The sequence below is a fragment of the Phacochoerus africanus genome, chromosome 6, assembly GCF_016906955.1.
Source record: "Phacochoerus africanus isolate WHEZ1 chromosome 6, ROS_Pafr_v1, whole genome shotgun sequence".
NCBI classification, from domain to species: Eukaryota; Metazoa; Chordata; class Mammalia; order Artiodactyla; family Suidae; genus Phacochoerus; species Phacochoerus africanus.
The window spans coordinates 118206134-118227645 of NC_062549.1; the positions used below are offsets into that span (position 1 = coordinate 118206134).

Genomic DNA, 21512 nt, shown 5'->3' on the forward strand with positions numbered 1-21512 from the left:
TATTCATAAAGCTTCTATTACCAAGACTAGTTCATAATAAGCTATTAATAAAAATAGTTAATACTGAGTAGCCACTATGTGTGTACCACACTAAGTGATAGAAACTGGTTCCTTTGCTGAGGAAACATTAAAAAACATTCACATATTTGAGAACTAGAGAACAGGTTAAGTGCTAAGCTCTATGGTCTAAACTATATATCCAATGAGAGTTTAGAAAAGGAAAAGATTATAGATTCAGAATAATTTGAGAACGTTTCTTTTTCTTTTCTTTCTCATCTTTTTAGGGCCACACCCAAGGCACATGGAACTTCCCAGGCTAGAGGCTGAACTGGAGCCGTAGCTGCTGGCCCACACCACAGCCAGAGCAACATCAGATCTGAGCCGCATCCTTGACCTACACTGCAGCTTGTGGCAACTCTGGACCCTTAACACACAGAGCGAGGCCAGGGATCAAACCCACATCCTCATGTGATACCAGTTGGGTTCCCAAACCACTGAGCCACAAGGGAACTCCCTGAGAAGGTTTCATGGAGTATGAAGGACTTAAGTGAGTCCTTGAAAAAAGGCTAACATTTGCATGGGGAATGCAAAGGAGAAGGAAGGAACTCCTGGCTTTGTAATATTAAAGAGTAGCAGACATACTATGGTTTCTCCGCAGAGGGGCATATTTCTCAGGGCCATTTACATTCCTTCCTACCCAGCACCTCAGAGTGAACAATGGTATGAATGGATCTACATCATTACCAGCAGTCTGTGGCAAGTGAATAAAGTGAAATAAATGAAAATTTTCATTAGTATTATGTTCAAAATAAAAGAACAAAAATCCTAATTTCTCCTGAAAACTTAATGCTTTTTAAACTGCCAAATAACCTCCTGATTTTTTTTTTTTTTTATGGCCACACCTGCAGCACATTAGAAGTTCACAGGCCAGAATCAAACCCTCGCTTCAGCAGCAACCCAAGTCACTGCAGTGACAATGCCAGATCCTTCAACCACTGCACCACAAGAGAACTCCAATCTTCTGGTATTCTTAAACCTCTAAAATGGTCTCAGTTTTGAGATTCATGACAAACAAAAATGAATATTCTACAATTTGCAGTATCTTCTAGCTTATTAAAAAAGACAAAACTGTAACACAGTTATCACACTGAACAGAGAAAAGCCAAAGGAGTAATTATGGTATCAGAGAAATGCCATGAATTACCACATAAACTGAAGGAGGGAAGGAAAGTGTTTACTATACACTAGGCAATTCTCATATACAGGAAATAGGATTGATAAATCAGAGGCATAATTCATTCTAGCAGATCTATCTGCCCCACAGTAATGGACACAACTGAAAGCCAAGAGTAATCAAAGAATGTATACTCAACAACATAAAGACAAAACACATTCTGTCCATGCTGCCATCATATACAGGTGGAAGATACTCATATACAGATAAATGGTCTAATCTCATTTTTCAGATTAAGGAAAGCCCAGAGTCACTGTGTAAGATAATGGCAGACATAGGACCAAAAAGTAGGTCTTTTCTCTCTCAGTTCAGTGCCCTGTTATAAAACACTGCCTCCATCTGAAACTGCAACATTCTCTCAGACAAAACCTCACCTTGGTAAAAAGAGCAAAGAATGTTATAGCTGAAAGGATTTAACAGGTTCTTCATGCTAATTCTCTCACTCAATAAATAGGGAAACTGAGATTAGAATAGTTTTATAAACTGAGACAATGACAAAAACATGACTAGTTACATATGGTGGTATGGACAATCAATGTTGCCTCTGATAATAATGCTTAACTCTAGGAATTTTCTTCCTCTTTTTTTTTTTGGTCTTTTTAGCGCTGCACCTGCAGCACATGGAGGTTCCCAGGCTAGGGGTCAAATAGGAGCTGTAGCCGCTAGCCTACACCACAGCCACCACAACACCAGGTCCGAACTATGTCTGCTACCTACACCACAGCTCATAGCAACACTGTATCCTTAATCTACTGAGCAAGGCCAGGGGTCAAACCTGCATCCTCACAGATGCTAGTCAGATTCATTTCCACTGAGCCATGATGGGAACTCCTTTACTCTATTTAATTTTTTTTTTTTTTTTTTAACGGCTGCACCTGCAACATATGGAAATTCCCAGGGTAGGGGTCAAATTGGACCTGCAGTTCCCAGCCTATGCCATAGCCACAAGAATGAGCTGCATCTGTGACCTACAACACAGCTTGTAGAAAAGACAGATCCTCAACCCAGAGCAAGGTCGGGGATTGAACCTACATCCTCACAGATACTATGTTGACTTCTTACCCAACTGAGCCACAATGGGAACTCCAATTTTCTATTTAAATCAGAAATGGGAGTTCCTGTCATGGCTCAGCAGTAAGGAATCCCACTAGTATCCATGAAGACATGGGTTCGATCCCTGGACTCACTCAGTGGGTTTAAGGATTCAGCACTGCTGTGAGCTGTGGTGTAGGTTGCAGACGTGGCTCGGAACTGGCATTGCTTTGGTTGTGGTGTAGGTTGGCAGCTACGGCTCCATTTCAACTCTTAACCTGGGAATTTCTATGTGCTGAGGGTGCGGCCCTAAAGACACACACACACGCACACACAAAATCAGAAACAGGAGTTCCCATCATGGCTCAGTGGTTAACAACTCTGACTAGCATCCATGAGGACGCAGGTTCCACCCCTGGCCTCATTCAGCAGGTTAAGAAACTGCCGTGAGCTGTGGTGTAGGTCACAGACGAGGCTTGGATTCTGTGTTGCTGTGGCTGTGGTATAGGCCGGCAGCTGTAGCTCAGATTTGACCCTTAGCCTGGGAACCTCCATATGCTGCGGGTGCAGCCCTAAAAAGCAGAAAAAAAGGAAAAAAAAAAAAAGGAAATGAAAGGGAATCTGTATAATGGGAGCCATGACATTCTCTGAGATCCTTAATACATAGATAACCTACCTAGACTAAGAGAGAAGACCCCAAGGTGCCTTTGCATTTGCTAATGATATTTCATTTGACTTAAGTGCCCCACGGGAAACAAGGATGGGCCCAGAAAGAGTCAGGCAATGAGAGCAAATGTGTTGCTCTATCCTTTATTCCCTTCTACTACCATGAGTCTAAAAATAAGTACTGTGTACTCTACACGAGTGATATCCAAAGACAACGTCAAAGTAAAAACCATCTCATCAGAATGACAAAGTGAAAAAATGTAGATGGATTATTAGTAAAGAAAGTTTTTCAGGGCTGGCAGTAAAGTTAATTCCAGTTTTGTCCCTTTCCAATGTCAATGCAACATACCTAAAACTATCACCTACCGTGCAAACCAACTCTACCTCCTATATTCCCAAGTTGTAAATGTTTCCAATTACTCAAGGTAGAAATCCAGAAGGTCATTCTTCACATTGCCTCCTTCACCTCCCATATCCAACTGATCACCAAATTCACCTTCCTAAATGTCTTTACTCAGCTCTCACCTCTCTAGCCTCAGTCACTGCACCCCTTACTCCTTGGTGCAGACCCTCCCCATTTCGGACCTGAACTGACACGTCTTCCTGTGATCCTCTACAGAGCCATTAGAGTTACCTTTCCAAGATCTGCTATTACATCCCTCCTTAAAATCTACGTTTTCAGAGTGAAACCCAAACTCCTTTATATGGCGTATAAAGCTTTTCAAAATAAGATGACCTCTCTAACCTCATTCTCTCCACCTCCAACCCAGATCCTATACTCATCACTCGTGGTTGTAGTGGCCCAAACACAGAAACTTTCACTTTTATGTCAGCATTTTCTTTGTCCTTCCTCCTTAGCGATCATTTTTCCCTTTTCCATCTGGCTAACTTCTACAGAACTCACTGGAAGATCACCGAATGGCACAAGACAGATCTGAGGTTGGTCGGCCCCCGAAGAATTAGCTGTTCTTCTCCTGTGTCCCCATGGTGCCCTGGGGACACCATATTCAGAGTGCTGGTCTGTCTCCTCTGGCAGAACAAGCCAGGAGGCAGAGGTGGGGGCTTTCTCTTGTGAATTCTTTTTTTCTTTGTCTTTTTGCCTTTTTTAGGGCCACCCCCGCGGCATATGGAGGTTCCCAGGCTAGGGGTCTAATCGGAGTTGTAGCTGCCGGCCTACACCAGAGCCACAGCAATGCGGGATCTGAGCCACGTCTGCAACCTACACCACAGCTTGCGGCAACACCAGATCCTTAACCCACTCAGCAAGGCCAGGGATCGAACCCGCAACTTCATGGTTCCTAGTTGGATTTGTTAACCACTGAGCCATGACGGGAACTCCTCTTGTGAATTCTTTGTATACAGTACCTGACACATTTTAGTACCCAATGATAATACAAGCAAACTGAACTCATGGTCCACCCCATACCAGCAACACACAAATTTTTGTAGTACCTGACAAAGGGGTGGAGATACATGTATGCATCTGTTAATATTTAAAGTTATTTTTGCCATTGAGGCAACTTCTAGTTGAATTTCTTAGTTGTTTGTGTGGTAGTTGATTGCTGTATTCCTACTTTGTAATATCTTTAAAAGATGCTAATCCTCAAGGAGTTCCCATTGTGGGTCAGCACTAACGGACCCAACTAGTACCCATGAGAACTAGTTAGCCCGGGAATTTCCATATGCTGCAGAAAAAAAATAGAATCAGTTAACAATATCCTTTTAAACTTGTCCATCATTCTATAACATTCTAATTGTGAGAGATAATTAAAGTATTTTACACTAGTATTGGGAACAGGGGACTCCATTTATCTATACCTCGTTTACCAAGTGATGATCCAGCAAACAAACAGCCAGTGGATGTCTCAGCAATAATGCTATATAGGAAAAAAAAAAGTATTACTACCTAGGCTATAAATATTCTAAAAGTACAAGCAAACACAACACAGAAGAGTGACTGTTAAATATGCAGAATTAGATCTGGTTAGTATACTGCAAAAGTGAAATTCTTCATGATTGGCATTCTCCAACTTCATCTGGGTATTATTATCCTTCAGCGCTCCTGACAAGAAGTCACACTAAATTCTAAACCACCTGCAGGTAAGAAATGGTCCTCCCAGAAGTCACATCATCAGCACTAAAGTGGTACCATTTCACAGGCATACTGCACTATATTTTAAGAAAATCTTAAACGAAAAGGTCTTTCGACAGAGATTTTGTCTTAGAGTTTTTAGACAGTATCATATGTAGAAAATACATTTGCTTTAAACCCTTTAATAGGAACTCTGAAAAAGAGAGTTTAAAAAAAAAATTCCGGGAGTTTCCATCATGGAGCAGCAGAAACAAATCCGACTAGGAGCCATGAGGTTGCAGGTTCAATCCCTGGCCTTGATTAGTGGGTTAAGGATCTGGCGTTGCCGTGAGCTGTGGTATGGGTTGCAGACACGGCTCGGATCTGGCGTTGCTATGGCTGTGGCATAGGCTGGCAGCTGTAGCTGTGATTAGACCCCTAGCCTGAACCTTCATATGCCGAGGGTGCTGCCCTAAAAAGACAAAAGACAAAAAAAAAAAAATTCCACGGGCCACACCCACGGCATATGGAAGTTCCCAGGCTAGGATTTGAACTGGAGCTGCAGCCACCATCCTACACCACAGGCACCGCAATGCAGAATGCAGGCCAAATCTGCAACCTATGCTGCAGCTTGCAACAACACCAGATCCTTAACCCACTGAGTGAGGCCAGGGATCAAACCCTAGTATCTTCATGGATACTAGTCAGGTTCTTAAACTGCTGAGCCACAACAGGAACTCTGAGAGTTTAAAATTCAACTATCCCGACGTTCCCATTGTGGTTCAGCTATAACAAGCCCGACTGGTATCCATGAGGATTCGGATTCGATCCATGGCCTCAATCAGTGGGTTAAGGATCTGGCAATGCTGTGGCCAATTAGACCCCTGGCCAGGGAACTTCCATATGCTGTGGGAGTGGCCCTAAAAAGCAAAAACAAAAACAAACAAAAAATAACTTAACGATCCACAAAAGATAATTTTATTCTTCAAAAACATTAATTAAAGCATTTTTACAACACTTAAATCAGTAACTCCTAATTGAGTTATTACCATACTAGCTATATTTCTTTCCAACAACAGATCTTTGCAGACTTCTCTAGAAGCCTAGAGGTTAAGGATCCAGCATTGTCATTGCAGTGGCATGGGTTCAATCCTTTGCCCAGGAACTTTCACATGCCTCAAGAGTAGACAAAAATAAATATATATTTGCCATATCTAATATTTACTTGTAAAGTGATTTCACATTTGAGATACAGAAAAGTAACCAGAAATCTCTCTCTTAGGATCATCTTCAAAGGTTAGCTTCTGATTAGCTTAAACATTTATGTCACTATATAAATAAAAAGCTTTTTTTTTTTTTTTTTTTTTTTAACAGCTACACCTTCAGCATAATGAAGTTCCTGGGCCAGGGACAATCAGAGCTACAGCAGCAGGCCTATGCCACAGCAACACTGGATCTGAGCTGCACCTGCAAGCTACGCCACAGCCTGCTGCAACGCCAGATCCTTAACCCACTGAGCGAGGCCAGGGATAGAACCCACATCCCTCACAGAGGCAATGTTGACTTAACCTGCTGAGCCACAACAGGAACTCCCCAAAGGTCTTATAATGTCATAAAACGTAAACCATCCTCAGGAAAAAATTCAAAATAGTCATCACAATTCATCATACTGTTGTTTTAGGTAGAAATGCCCTTAAAAATGTCTTCTTAAAACTACAAATTTAAAAAGACACAAATCTTTAATTAATTAAAAAGGGATAATTATTTCAGGACTCCCAACCAATGTCTAGGAAAAAGTGTATTGTCTCACATTATTCCACTTCCATTGCCAAAAGCTTGGTCTTTAGGTTCCTGAACAGGCTGGATGTTAACATACAGATCCCTAATCTCCTTTCTGATGCATCTTACAGCTGCCGCCGCCATATCTTTTGCTACCTATTTTGGCAAAACAGAAACATAGAATAAAGTAAATTAATGATGATCTTGACAATTGCTTTCAAGCCTTCAAAGACATATAATTAATAAATTTTACATGCATGATATAAAAACTCAATTTTCAAGAGTAGAGAACAGAGAATCTTAACAAAAATTTTAATGAAAAGATTTATTAAAACATTAAGTGCCATTGGAGTTCCCGTCATGGTGCAGCAGAAACGAATCCGACTAGGAAACATGAGGTTGCAGGTTCGATCCCTGTCCTCGATCAGTGGGTTAGGGATCCGGCAATGCCGTGAGCTATGGTGGTGTAGGTCACAGACGCGGCTTGTATCTGGCATTGCTGTGGCTCTGGCGTAGGCTGGAAGCAACAGCTCTGATTAGTCCTCTCACCTGGGAACCTCCATACGCCGCAGGTGTGGCCCTAAAAGGACAAAAGACAAAAAAAAAAGTGCCTTTAATAATTTCAACATTTAGATGATAGAGTTCCCACTGTGGCACAATGGGATCAGTGGTATCTCTAGAGCACCAGGACACAGGTTCCATCCCCTGTCAGCACAGCACATTAGTGGATCCAGCACTGCCACACCTGCAGCAGAGGTCAAAACTGCAGCTTAATCTGATCCCTGGGCCAGGAACGCCATATGCCGAAGCACAGACAAGAAAAAAGAAAAAAAAAAAACTTAGACGATGTGAAACTATCAAGACACACTCACACATTTAAGAACATCTAGATAACTTACTTTAAATGGCAAAACACCAGCAACAAAAGCTCTTCCATATATCTTAGTCACAGAGCCACGGTCAGTTAAATTTATTGGGTTCAACTGTTTAACTGGCGACATTCGGACAATCACTTCACCACCCCCTTTTGGGTAGTAGCCCCTATGAAAGTAAAATTAAGTACATAAATTGACTGCATGACAAAAAATAAAGTTTGATATTTACAATAAAATAACATGGATTGATATGCAAAAATATAATTCATGTTTGAAATTTCCAAATTATGTTTTAGATCTGTACCATCCAATATGGTAGACTTAAGCTACATGTGACTATTTAAATTTTAAAATATTTAAGGAGTTCCTGCTGTGGCTCAGTAGTTAATGAACCTGACTAGCATCCGTAAAGACATGGTTTCGATCCCTGGCCCCGCTCAGTGGGTTAAGGATCTGGAGTTGCTGTGGGCTGTGGTGCAGGTCGAAGGCGCAGCTCAGATCCCATGTTGCTGTGGCTCTGGCATAAGCTGGCGGCTACCGTTCTGTCTAGATCCCTAACCTGGGAACCTCCATATGCCACCAGTGCGGCCCTAAAAGACAAAAAAAAAAATTTAAATTAAAAAATTAAATAAAAATATTTAAAACTCAGCCCTCCCGTTGCACCCGCTACATTTCCAATAGTCATTAGTCTTATGTAGCAACTGACTAACACACTGGACAGATAGGAAACATTTCCCTCAGTGCAAAAACGTCTCTTCAACAGTGCTGTTTCAGAATATAAGCTACTTAAATGACAGGATCTTCATCTATTTTATTCCTGCTATATTTTAGCATCTAAAACAATGTCTGGCACGAAGTACGCGCTCAATAAATACATAATGAATACTTAGCTGAAGCACTAAAATTTTATCTCAAATATTTAGTGTCATTTACTCTATAGACGATGCTAAGAACACACAAGCGAAAATAAGAATGCTCCTTGGAGTTCCCGTCGTGGCGCAGTGGTTAAAGAATCCGACTAGGAACCATGAGGTTGCAGGTTCGGTCCCTGCCCTTGCTCAGTGGGTTAACGATCCGGCGTTGCCGTGAGCTGTGGTGTAGGTTGCAGACGCAGCTTGGATCCCGCGTTGCTGTGGCTCTGGCGTAGGCTAGTGGCTACAGCTCCGATTCGACCCCTAGCCTGCGAACCTCCATATGCCGCGGGAGCGGCTCTAGAAAAGACAAAAAAAAAAAAAAAGAATGCTCCTATCCATGAGGAGCTCCCCTTCTGGCAGGATGGGGCTCCACGTGTAACCTACCAGAACACAAAGCAGGCTGTAAGGAGGACTATGATAGATGTGCAAGTACAAATTCCAACTGAGGCACAACTGACAATTCACACAAGAAATTACAAGTTTCATTTTCAAAAAATGGAGGATTTCCAAACTTCAGGAGAGCAGGGAAAGAAAAACCTGAATAAAGATATAAAAGTCTGAAGGCCCAAAGTATGTGTAAGGAATGGCAGCAATCATGTTAACCAGTTAGAACATTTGGTACTCAGACGAGGGGAAGGAGAGTTAAGCTAGAAAGGTAAATTGGAGGAAGACTGTAAGGCTCTTAAATGTCACACCAAGAAACCTGATGTTGTTACTATGTGGCAAAAGTAAAGCCTTATAGAGAAATAACCTGAATGCCCAATGTGTCTCTTAGGAAAATAACTCTGGTTGCACCATGGAGGAGAAACCCCTTCATGATCCTGCAGGGCCCAGTCCAGTGGTCTGTACACAGTGAGCATTTGATCTGGCCAAGCATGGATTACTCCAGATATGGAGGTGCCTCCAAATGGTAACTCCCTTGAAAATATTTCTCCTAAGAAACAGGCAAACACCATACGCAGCTGCTTTCAAGACCCCGTGCCCCTGCAGCTTACTGTTTTTAAGCCACAAAGTACTATTATTTCCTAGAAGATATGTAATGTATTAAGTGCAATCCAGAATGACAGTTTCTCTAGGATCTAACTTTTCCACTATTAGTAGCACAAGCAATGGGTCAAAGGGTTAAGACTTAAGTAACTTACCTCATTTTAATGTCACAGTTAAATGTGAAACCAAATTTTTCAACAATTGGCTTGAAAACCTGAAAAAAATCAATTAACTGTTACTTTACCACCAATACTCACTGATTCAATAAATATTTAATAAAGAAAATTGCTCTGCACCGAGACAGTAATGAGGAACTACATACAGAAAAAGAGTGACATAAAAATGTGTTAGCCAAGTTTTCAGGAGATGCTGATGCTACTGACCCAGGGACACTTTGGAACCAGTGATCTACGAAGTGCCACAAAGACAGATGTGCTGGGATTATTATTATGACCATCCAGTGAGATCCATTTTGATGGGCCACTGCACTGAATGAACGTCATGGATATGGTTTTGTTTTCTGTGCAAAGTGGAAATGGACAAACAATCCCTGAATACACTATTTGAAAAATAAAAATGGTAGTTCAAAACAGAACTCATTGTAAACTATGAAATACATATTGATACCAAGTTCCTAGGGTAACAAAATAAAGATCATAAACTGAGGTGGGATAAAGAGAGCAGATGGAGAAGAATGTAGGTTTGAGACTGTTTTAATGGTCAGCTCTTCAGTTTTAACCAATCTAGAAGATCATATATCTGAAAGGAAAGACAACGGACAGTGAAAAGATACAATTCTGGAGTTCCCATAGTGGCTCAGTGGTTAATGAATCCGACTAAGAACATGAGGTTTCGGGTTTGATCCCTGGCTTGGCTCAGTGGGTTAAGGATCTGGCGTTGCCGTGAATTGTGGTGTAGGTCACAGACATGGCTCCTCGGATCCCGAGTTGCTGTGGCTGTGGCGTAGGCCGGCAGCTACAGCTCCAATTAGACCCCTAGCTTGGGAACCTCCATATGCTGTGGATGCAGCCCTAGAAAAGGCAAAAAGACAAAAAAAAAAAAAGAAAAAGAAAAGATACAATTCTAACATCAGCTGAGGTTAACATGGCTTCTGGGGTAAAAGACTCATTTCTTCATTTCTACCTAGTAGGAAATATTCAGTTGATCATGAGAAATTAAAGAATTAGTGCTATCATCCAATCTTCAAAAATAATTTGAATCTGTACAATTGTTCCATTTTTCTCAAGCTGAAGATAGGTTATTTTCTGTTCATTTTTTGCTTTATAAAAATGTTCTTATAAAAGTCTGAAAAAATAAAAAGTGTTAGTTACCTCTATTTTTCAAATAAAGTAACTAATATGTAGCTAAAATTTAACGTTTAAGATTTAGTTTAACATTTAATTAACATTTAATTAACCAGGACTGTGCAAGTCTAATGAAAAAAAAAATCAGAACTCAGGATACCTGATCCTAGTGGTTATATACTCGAGTCCAGTATTTCCCAACCACTCTCAATATAAAGCACTCTAAAAAAGGAGGGGGCACAGGGAGTTCCCGTTGTGGCACAGTGGTTAACAAATCCAACTAGGAACCATGAGGTTGCGGGTTTGATCCCTGCCCTTGTTCAGTGGGTTAACGATCTGGCGTTGCCGTGAGCTGTGGTGTAGGTAGCAGACTCGGCTCGGATCCCTCGTTGCTGTGGCTCTGGCTACAGCTCTGATTAGACCCCTAGCCTGGGAACCACCAGGTGTTGCGGGAGCGGCCCAAGAAACGGCAAAAAGACGAAAAGACAAAAAAAAAAAAAAGAAATGAGGGGCAAAAAACTGAAGAGCATTCCATCCTGCCTTCTCCATTTTTTTATACAGTTGAAACCTCACTGTATATACATTGGTTTATCCTTTTTTTCCCATTTAATATAATAAACAAAAGCATTTTCCCAGCATAAAATTCCTCCTAAAAAATGACTACATGGCACGCTAGCAAAATTTATATAACCATTCTCCAAGTTTTCATTATTACAGAATTATATATTATATAACAATAATTACAGTATATAATGCTCTGCTGCAATAACTTTAACATTATCTTTGCTGTACTTTGTAATATTTAATTAGGGTCATTTCCTAGAAGTGAATTACTAGGTAGAAGAGAGATTAACTTTCATTATATATCCCATCAAATTGAATTTTAAAAGACTGTACCATCTATTAAAACGGCAAAAAAAAATTTTTAACTAAAATCTGAGAGTATCAAGTGCTGGGGAGGATGAAAAAGAGATGAAACTCTCCTACAGTGCTGGTGAAAATTCAAAACAATGCAGCCACTTTGGAAGCCAAAGTAACCTGGCAGTTTCTCATATAGTCACACATAAACTTACTACTACAACTGAGCAACCTCTCTCTAGGTACTTACCCAAGAGAAATGAAAACTTACACTCACACAAAAAACCTGTATGTATTTACAATGACTTTACTTCTAACACTGATGAATGACTAAACAAACTGGTACACCCACATGAGAGATCACCCCTTAGCTTTTACTGCTGATAAAAGCAATATGGGTGAATCTCAAATGTATTATAAATGAAAAAAAATCAGACTCGAGAGTTCCAACTCGCTAACCACGGAGCCACAACAAGAACTCCAGTATTTTAACTCTTCTTTTGAGTTTTTTTCCTCCAAATCATAATCCCTGTATTTATAAAATAACATACCTAATAAGCAATATAATGTATATAGTAATTACACTTAAGGTTCTTAAAGAATTCACTATGGGAGTTCCTGCCTTTGCTCAGCGGAAACAAGTCTGACTAGCATCCCTGAAGACAAAGGGAGTTCCTTTGTGGCTCAACAGTTAACGAACCCAACTAGGATCCATGAGGATGTGGGTTCAATCTCTGGCCTTGCTCAGTGGGTTAAGGATTTGGCATTGCCGTGAGCTGTGGTGTAGGTGGCAGACTCGGCTTGAATCTCACACTGCTGTGGCTCTGGCAAAGGCCAGCAGCTACAGCTCTGATACAACCTCTAATCTGGGAACCTCCATATGCTGCAGGTTCGACCCTAAAAAGATTAAAAAAAAAAAAAAAAAGAATTCACTATGAGCACTGTTCTAAGATACAACACACGATCTAAAGTAAACATAACTCCTTACCCGCAATAGAACCTGATACCATGAAGAAATAAACAGGTATGTATACAAAACACCGAGGATATTTTTAAATAGAGAATGGAGATCCAGAAGAATGTATGAGACCATTTTAGTTTGTCAGCAGCAACAAAAGTCCTTACCATGGCCGTGTAGTCAATCTGTGGTGCCATTTCAGCATTAGTTCCACCTTTCAAACGAAGTTCTGATGGAGAAGCAGCAAAAAGAACACAGGGCATTGACACCTGCATCAAGAGGCACACACTCCTAAGGAGAAGGCAGAATAGGCTTAGCTGCACTTTCTTTTTAAAGCCTCAAGAATGAGACAGTACTACACATCACAATTAGCTAAAGCACAGGAAACTGAAAAGACAGGCACATGCTTTCAAGTTTAAAGTTAAACGCCTCAGTGACTGAGTAACATCATGAATCTTAAAGACAATATTTCACAGACCTTAAATGATAAACATATATGGGTTTGAATCCAATACCAAACGCATTAGCTGTGTGATTTCTTTACATTACAACAGGGGGTGGGGTAAAAAACAAAGCATCATGGAGTTCCCATTGTGCCTCGGCAGAAACAAACCCAACTAGTATCCACGAGGACACGGGTTCGATCCCTGGCCTTGCTCAGTGGGTTAAGGATCCAGCGTTGCCATGAGCTGTAGTGTAGGTCACAGATATGGCTCAGATTCTGAGTTGCTATGGCTGTGGTATAGGCTGGCAGCTACAGCTTTGATTCGACCCCTAGCCTGGAAACTTCTATATGCTGTGGGTATGGCCCCAAAAAACAAAAACAAACAAACAAACAAAAAAGATATACTTCCTACCATCATGGAATTTATGACAGCACAATACTTACAGAGACTGATAGCTGAATATTTTACATGGAAAAAACTTAAGGAAGTAATCAAGCAAAAAATTAAAAAAAAAAAAAAAGGGAGTTCCTGTTGGGGCACAGCAGAAATGAATCTGACTAGGAACCATGAGGTTGCCAGTTCGATCCCTGGCCTCGATGTACGTTAAGGATGTGGCGTTGCCATGAGCTGTGGTGTAAGTTGCAGACACAGCTCTGATCCTACATTGTTGCTGTGGCCTAGAGGGGCAGCTGTAGCTCCAATTCAACCCCTAGCCTGGAACCTCCATATGCCTTGGGTGCGGCCCTAATTTTAGCAAAAACAAACAAACAAACAGAAAAATTCAAAGAAGTAATCTTTGCTATAATTCACCTCTGCTTGGTCCTCATAGTCAAAAAATGTGAGAAATCACCAGAAACAATTACAGAATACATACCATTTTATAAAATGAAACCGATTGGGGGGGGGTCTTTTTAGGGCTGGATCTGTTCTTTCCTCTGTGCCACAAGGGGAACTCCCTATCTCTATTTTAAAAATGAGTAAACTAAAGATTCAAAGAGGTTAAGAGGTTAAGTAAGTGGCAGCACCTGTATCTGCATTCAAAGCCCATATTTAAACAGAATGTAAGTGACACATACCCTGCTGTCTTGGTATCTGCGGTGTGGGTTCCGCCTTTGATCTTCTCTGGTGTAAACATTATTTCTGTTGAGCCGATTTCTGCCCCCTCTAGTTGCCCATCACACAAATCTCGAACCATTTCCAGTCCAGATAAATGCTGAGGCCTTCAGGTCATAATACTGCATCAAAACGTGTGCATTCAGACTGCCTATATCCCTACATTTTACGACACATTTATAAAACTGCAATGGCAAGAAAACAGCAAGGTCTAACCAGAGTAAACACTATGTCTTCAGGGTCAGAGCTTCCTTTCTACTTTTTATGTACTTAAACTACCTGTGAGTAGGCATCATTTTTAGGGGTTCCCTTCAGAATAGTTATTTTAGCTATAAACACATGCTGATAATATCATTGCAAATTACCAATGGAATACTACTTAGCCATAAAAAAGACAAAATAATGCCATTTGCAGTAACATGGATGCACTACATTCTAAGTGAAGTCAGAAAGAGAAAGAAAAATGCATATGATATCACTTATATATGGAATCTAAAACACGGCACAAATGAACCTATCTACAAAAGAGAAACAGACTCACAGATGTAAAGAAGAGACCTGTGGTTGCCAAAGGGAAGGGGGGGTGGCGTGGGATGGATTGGGAGTTCCGGGTTAATAGGTGCAAACTAGTACATTTAGAATGCATAAGCAATGGGGTCCTACTGTACAGCACAGGGAACTATGTGCAATCTCTTGGGGTAGAACATGATGGAAGATAACAGGAGGAAAAAAATACACACACACACACACAACTGTGACACAACGTTGTAAATCAACTATACTCTAATAAAAAAATATTGCTGCAAATTAGAAGTGTGCAAAAGAGGAAAACTAATAAAACTACTGAAGTGCCACCAGTCTCATCTGCACTTCAATGAATAATCGGTGGTACCTGTTATGGACTGAATTTTGTTTCCCCAAGATTCATGTGTTGAAGCCCTAACCCCCAATACCTCAGAAGTAACTATATTTGCAAACAAGGCCTTTAAAGAGGTGATCAAGTTAAAAAGGGCAGTTAGCGAGAGCCCTAACCCATTCTCACCTGTGCCCTTGCAAAAAGAGATTAGAACAGAGAGAAACCGGGGTGCACATGCACAGGGGGCTGACCATGGAAAGAGGCAGCAAAAGGGCAGTCATCTCCAGGCCAAGGAGAGAGGCCTGAAATAGAATCTCCCCTTATAGTCCTCAGAGGAAACCAACCTGACCAGCACCCTAATCTTGGACTTCCAGCCTACAGAACTGGGAGAAAAAGCAAATTTCTGTTGTTAGGCCACCTAGTCTGTGGGATTTTGTTATGTCAGCCCAGCAAACTAATAAAATACTTAACACAGCCTCAATGAATTAATTTACCTATTAGTGAAATGGATAGCTGAAAACTACTGCTGTGACAAAGGGAATTCATGTTCACACACATCAGCAACTGCCCTTTAATAATTTCAAAGTGAAGAGTGGATAAAAGACTAAGAGACACTTGATCCATGAGAACAAAACATATACAAAATACAAAGGAATTGGTCTGGCATCACCCTGGGTCCTCTTCTAACAGGCGCTTATACCTGACACTTAAACTAGTGGCATGCCTAGCTCCCCAGACAGAAGAAACAAGGTCAACGTCAACGTAAATATTCCCTCGCCACAACGGATAATCCTGGTGGCATCCACAGCTTCCTAGAGGTCTGAATAAAACTGGAATGACACATCTCAGGGTCCTTTCCTGCTCTTCTGAGACTAAAATGTGCGATAGCAGAAAATACAATGGTTAAAAAGTGAGGTTTTCTCTGTCTAGACCTTGAGGCTGCTCTGCGCTGATTTACCCTGCCCGCTGCTACGAGGTCTCCCGGTTGCTAGGCACGACCGAGGAGGTGGGGAAATGTTTTAAAAGATAAAGAGACAACTCTGGCCCAACAGAGAAAACACGGGCTTATTTTGTGAACTTACTCCTTGAGGCTTTCAAGAGCATACAAGCCCAGCTACAGATAACCCCCGGGCACGGCCGGAGCGCTCTTCCCCGGGTCGCTGCGGCCTCAACCCTGGGACCGGGATCTCCCGGCATCCCCGCCGGGCTCCGGATGCCCAGCCCCACCGCGCGCTCCCCATCCCCACCCCACCCCCAAACCACAGGTCGGCGCCCGCCCCCACCGTCCAGTCCCACCGCTTGTATCCTTCTCTCCCCCAGTGCCCAGCCCGTTGCCAGCCCCTCACCCCTCCAGCCCCAAGACTTGTCCTCCCAGCCCCTCAGTCCCCAGCCCGGCGCCAGCCCTCATCCACCAGTCCCGCGACCCGGCTTCCCAATTACCTCAGGCCGGGCGTGCTGCGGCCGGCTCGAATCTTCTGCACCCGCAAGGGGAGGCCCAGCAGGCAGCTCAAGGCCGTCGACACCCTCAGGATCTGCCCGCCCTGTTGCGGAGAGAAGAGAGAGAACATCAGACGGGACCAGGGGGCAGCTCGGGGGCAGCCGCCACCGGCCAGGCCTCCGGCCCCCGCACTCACCCCTTCCATGATGCCGCCGTCCACCTCCACCCGCGGCCCCGCCATGGGAGTCGCCCTGGGGCCTGGCCCGCCGCGACGCAGCCTCGGCCCGAGCAGGAGGAAGGGGAGAAGCAGGCTCCTGCCCCGCAGCTCCGGAATCTCAGTCTTGACTCGAGGCTGCGGGACGCCGCCGAAAGAGAGAAGACTGACCGGCTGCCCGAACGCCCAGATTAGGGAACGCGAACCGCACCGAGAAGCCGGCAGCCCGCAGACTGCGCGTGCGCGTGCGCGTGCGCGTGCGCGCGGCTGGGCGCAGCGCTTAAAGGGGCGGCGCCCAGAATATTCCCGCGAATTAGAAGCTTTCCCGGAGGAACGCTGGCTGCCACCGGGGAGCTCCGGGACAAGGTAAGAAATGAGTCCCCGGAAGATTTGTACCCTAAGCGCCGCAAACCCCACAGATTACGGAAAGCCTGTTTCAGCTCTAGTTGGATCCTCCAGTTGTCTCGCCGGCTTGTACATCTGTGTTTACCTCGGTTTTCTCCAGGGTCCTGTGGTACCCAGAACTGGAGATTCTTAGAGCTGAAGATGTAAGAAAGGTCCCCATCGGGACTTCCCTGCTGGTCTCGTGGTTAGGACTCTGGGCTTTCACCGCTGTAGTAACTAACATAATTCACCTCAGACCAGGACAGGAACAACAGCCAGCTTCTTGATTCTGCCTGTGGCTCAATCCCTACATTAATTACCAAATAATATTCAAGCCTGTAGATAATCAAAGAAGAGTAAGGTAGTTGCTGGCCCGAAGTTATTGGAAGTAAGTAGGACAAACTAATAAGTAATCAATTATAATGTCATTCTTTTTCTTTTTTTATGGCGTCATTCTTCTTGACGATGTACTGTACATATTAGGTAAAGGGGGCAGCGATTAGGATATTATAAATCATAGCAATAACAGCCAACACTTATTGAGCGCTTAGCTGCTGCGTGCTGCATTCGGAACCTGCTCAAGTACTCTGATTTACAGCTGCATATCTTAACTTGCTCTAAGGCCACACAGTTGTTAACTAGAAGACTGGGACCTGAACCTACTTGGTCTGATGTGAACACCATTGACTCAATCCCAGTGTTCTACAACTTTTGTAGCAGAGGAAGCTCTAGGAACACATGTACTTAACCCAATCTCTTATATCAAAACCAGACAAAGATGACATGGAAAGTAAATATTATAGACCAACTTTATAAATTTAGATACTCCAGGATCAATCAAAATATTAACAAATCCAACAAAGTGTATAAAAGATTATACATTGTGGATATCATTTTAATACTAGAAAAAAAATTTTTTTTTAATTTTAGAATGACGTATCAAAAACTTAAGAACACATTAATAGATGAAGAAAAAGCATTTGAAAAAAATCAAGATCTACTATGATGAAAAAAATATCAAACAAAACTAGGAATAGGATTTCCTGATATGGCTCAATGTGTTAAGAACCCAACTGCAACAGCTCAAGTGACTGTGGAAGTGCGGATTTGATTGGGGGCATGATGGGTTAAAGGATCCAGCATTGCTGCAGGTGCGGCTCCCATTCAATCCCTGGCCCAGGAACTTCCATAGGCCTCGGGTGTGACCATAAAATAAAACTTGGAAAAGAAAACTAGGAATAAATGTAAACTCCATTAACCTGATTAAGGACGTCTGGAAGACCCTACAACAGATCTTATTGTTACTGACAGTAAATAATAGTAAAACATAAGATACTTTTTAAAATCAAAGCAAGAATGCCCTTGATTATGGCTTCTTTTCATTAGATAATAGTAGTCTAGTCTAGCCAGATTCTACAAGAAAGAGATGAAAGACGTAAGATTGGGAATTTCCGTTGTGGCGCAGCAGAAATGAATCCAACTAGGAACCATGAGGTTTCAGCCTCACTCAGTGGGTTAAGGATCCAGCGTCGCCATGAGCTGTGATATAGGTCACAGATGCAGCTCGGATCTGGCGTTGCTGAACTCTGGCTTAGGCTGGCAGCCACAGCTCTGATTAGACCCCTAGCCTGGGAACCTCCATATGCCACAGATGCGGCCCTAAAAAGGACAAAAGACGAAAAAAAAGATGTAAGATGTAAAACAGCTCCATCATTATTCACAAGCGATATGATTACCTACATAGAACCCCTGCAAATCTTTAGATATATTATTGAAAATATAGTTTCAATAAAATTCCAATCAAATATTCACCAGGACTTTTTTAGGGAGCCTGATAAGCCAATCCTAAAATTTATATGAAGGAGTTACTGTTGTGGCTATGTGGTTTAAAAACTGGACTGGTATCCATGAGGGTCTGGGTTCAATCCCTGGCCTTGCCCAATGGGGTAAGAATCCAGCAGCCCCAAGCTGGGGTGTAGATCACTGATGCAGCTCAGAGCCTGTGTTGCTGTGGCTGTGATGTCGGCTGGCAGCTGCAGCTCTGATTAGACCCCTTGCCTGGAAACTTCCGTTTGCTGCAAATGTGGCCCAAAAAAGGAAAAAAAAATTATATGAAAGAACAAAGAGCAAGAATAACTAAAAAAGAATTGGGTAGGGAGTTCCCATTGCGGCTCAGTGGTGATGAATCCGACTGGTATCTACAGGATGTGGGTTTGATCCCTGGCCTCACTCAGTGGTTTAAGGATCTGGCATTTCAGTTAGCTGTGGTGTTAAGTCACAGAGGGAGCTCGGATCCGGCGCTGCTGTGGCTGTGGCTTAGCTGGCAGCTACAGCTTCAATTCGACCTCTAGCCTGGGAAATTCCATATGCCGCTCCTGTAGCCCTAAATAAAATACCTGACACACATGTAAAATAGATGAACCTTGAGAACATTAGCTAGTTATAAAAGCCACATATTGTTTGACACCATTTATATGAAATGTCCAGAATAGGCAAATTTATAGAGGCAGAAAGTAGATTAGTAATTATCAGGGGCTTAGTGGTGGGATGGAGTTCCAGAATGAGAAGTGATTGCTAATGGGCATGGGGTTTCTTTTGGGGAGTGATGAAAATGTTCTGGAATTAGAGGTAATGGTTGTACAACTTTGTGAATATACTAAACATCACTGAATTTACACTTTAAACAGGTGAATTTTATGGTATGTGAATGATATTTCAATTTTTTTAATTAAAAAAGACAAATGTTAGAAAAGAAAAAAAAAAAAAAAGAAGTGTCCGTCATGGCTCAGCAGTAATGAACCTGACTAGTATCCATAAGGAAGCGGGTTTGATCGCTGGCCTTGTTATTGGGTTAAGGATCCAGCATTGCTGTGAACTGTGGTATAATTCGAAGATGCAGCTGTAGTGTAGGCTGGCACCTGTAGCTCGGATCCAACCCCTAACCTGGGATCTCTCATATGCTGAGGATGCAGCCCTAAAAAGATAAAAAAAAAAAGAATTCAAAATATGTAAAGAACTCCTACACAAGTCAACAGGGAAAAGATACATACACAATAGGCATAAGATAGGCTAAAAGCATGCGCAAGCATTTCAAGAATGATTAAAAAATGTATGAAAATGTGTTTGACATCATTAATAATCAGGGAAATTCAGGAGTTCCTACTATGGTGCATTGTGCTACGAATCTGAATGCAGCGGCTCAGGTCACTGAAGAGTTATGAGTTCAATCCTCGGGTGGGGTGCAGTGAGTTAGGGATCCAGAGTTGCCTCAGCTGCAGCTGAAATTCAGTCCCTGGCCCGGAAACTTGCATATGCTGCAGATGTGGCCATAAAACTTTAAAAAATAGAACTATTTTTAAAAAATCAGAGAAATTCAAAGTAAGGTCGTAATACCATTTTATAACCACTAAGTTGGGGGAAAATTAACTCTTAATTGTGACTATTAAATGAGAAATAATGTGTGTTACCTTAACAGCTGCTGTGTATTTTGTACAATCATGTTGGAAATCGGTCTAGCATTATCTTTGGTGAAGTTTTGGGTTTTTTGTTTGTTTATATGGCACATGGAAGTTCCCAGGGGTCGAATCGGAGCTGTAGCTGCTGGCCTAAGCCACAGCCACAGCAGTGCTGGATCTAAGCCTCGCCTGCGATATACACCATAGCTCACTGCAACGCTGGATCCTTAACCCACTGATTGAGGCCAGTGGATCCTCATGGATACTAGTTGGGTTCGTTACCTCTGAGCTATGACAGGAATTCCTATCTCTGGTAAAGTATTGGGTATTTTTTTGGTTTTTTATTTGTTTGTTTTTTAGGGCTGCACCTGTGGCATATGGAGGTTTCCAGGCTAGGGGTCGAATCGGAGCTGCAGCCACTGGCCTAAACCACAGCCACAGCAACTCAGGATCCACGCCGAGTCTGCAACTACACCACAGCTGACAGTAATGCCAGATCCTTAACCCACTGAGAAAGGCTGGGGATCAAACCCGAAACCTTATGGTTCCTAGTCGGATTTGTTTCCGCTGCACCACATGGGAACTCCCTCTGGTAAAGTTTTAAGATAAATATGACCCATCTCTCAACAATTCTATTTTAGGTATGTATTCTTACCTTACCCATCAAAGTGTAGCTGGCTAATCAATAGTATCTGTATCACCCATAGAGCTTGTTAAAAATGCAGAATGAGGCCCTGCCCAGATCTGTTGTATTGGAATATGTACTTTAGTAACATTTTCAGTTGATATGAATGCTCATTACAGTCTGAAAAGCACTGCCTTAAGGAAACTCTTACATGTGCACTAAAAGAAATTATCAAATGTTCATAGCAGCACTGGTGATTATAGCAAAGAAGTGGAAGCAAATGTTCACTGAATAGAAAGTGGA

At 42.3% G+C, this 21512-nt stretch overlaps 2 protein-coding genes across 5 annotated transcripts in view; one reads left to right on the plus strand and one right to left on the minus strand.

Annotated features, from left to right (window-relative positions):
- The window catches only part of RTCA (RNA 3'-terminal phosphate cyclase), a 28969-nt gene extending 11986 nt beyond the window's left edge, over positions 1-16983 (minus strand). For 3 of the 4 annotated variants that reach the window (XR_007135604.1, XR_007135603.1, XM_047785195.1), the window contains exons 1-8: positions 16728-16983; positions 16534-16634; positions 14201-14344; positions 12846-12969; positions 9714-9772; positions 7682-7823; positions 6814-6938; positions 4751-4809 (exon numbers count right to left, since the gene is read on the minus strand). Coding sequence is in view for 2 of the 4 variants with exons in the window: in XM_047785195.1 (XP_047641151.1) it covers positions 4751-4809; positions 6814-6938; positions 7682-7823; positions 9714-9772; positions 12846-12969; positions 14201-14344; positions 16534-16634; positions 16728-16772 (799 nt within the window). In the remaining 2 variants the exon portion in view is untranslated. Of the gene's footprint in view, positions 1-4750; positions 4810-6813; positions 6939-7681; positions 7824-9713; positions 9773-12845; positions 12970-14200; positions 14360-16533; positions 16635-16727 lie in introns of those variants that run through there. The other variant, XM_047785196.1, reaches the window with a different exon arrangement.
- An 89-nt stretch (positions 16984-17072) lies between these two features.
- The window catches only part of DBT (dihydrolipoamide branched chain transacylase E2), a 44374-nt gene continuing 39934 nt past the window's right edge, over positions 17073-21512 (plus strand). Inside the window, exon 1 of the mRNA XM_047785199.1 lies at positions 17073-17111. The gene's annotated coding sequence lies outside the window, so the exon portion shown is untranslated. The remainder of the gene's footprint in view (positions 17112-21512) is intronic.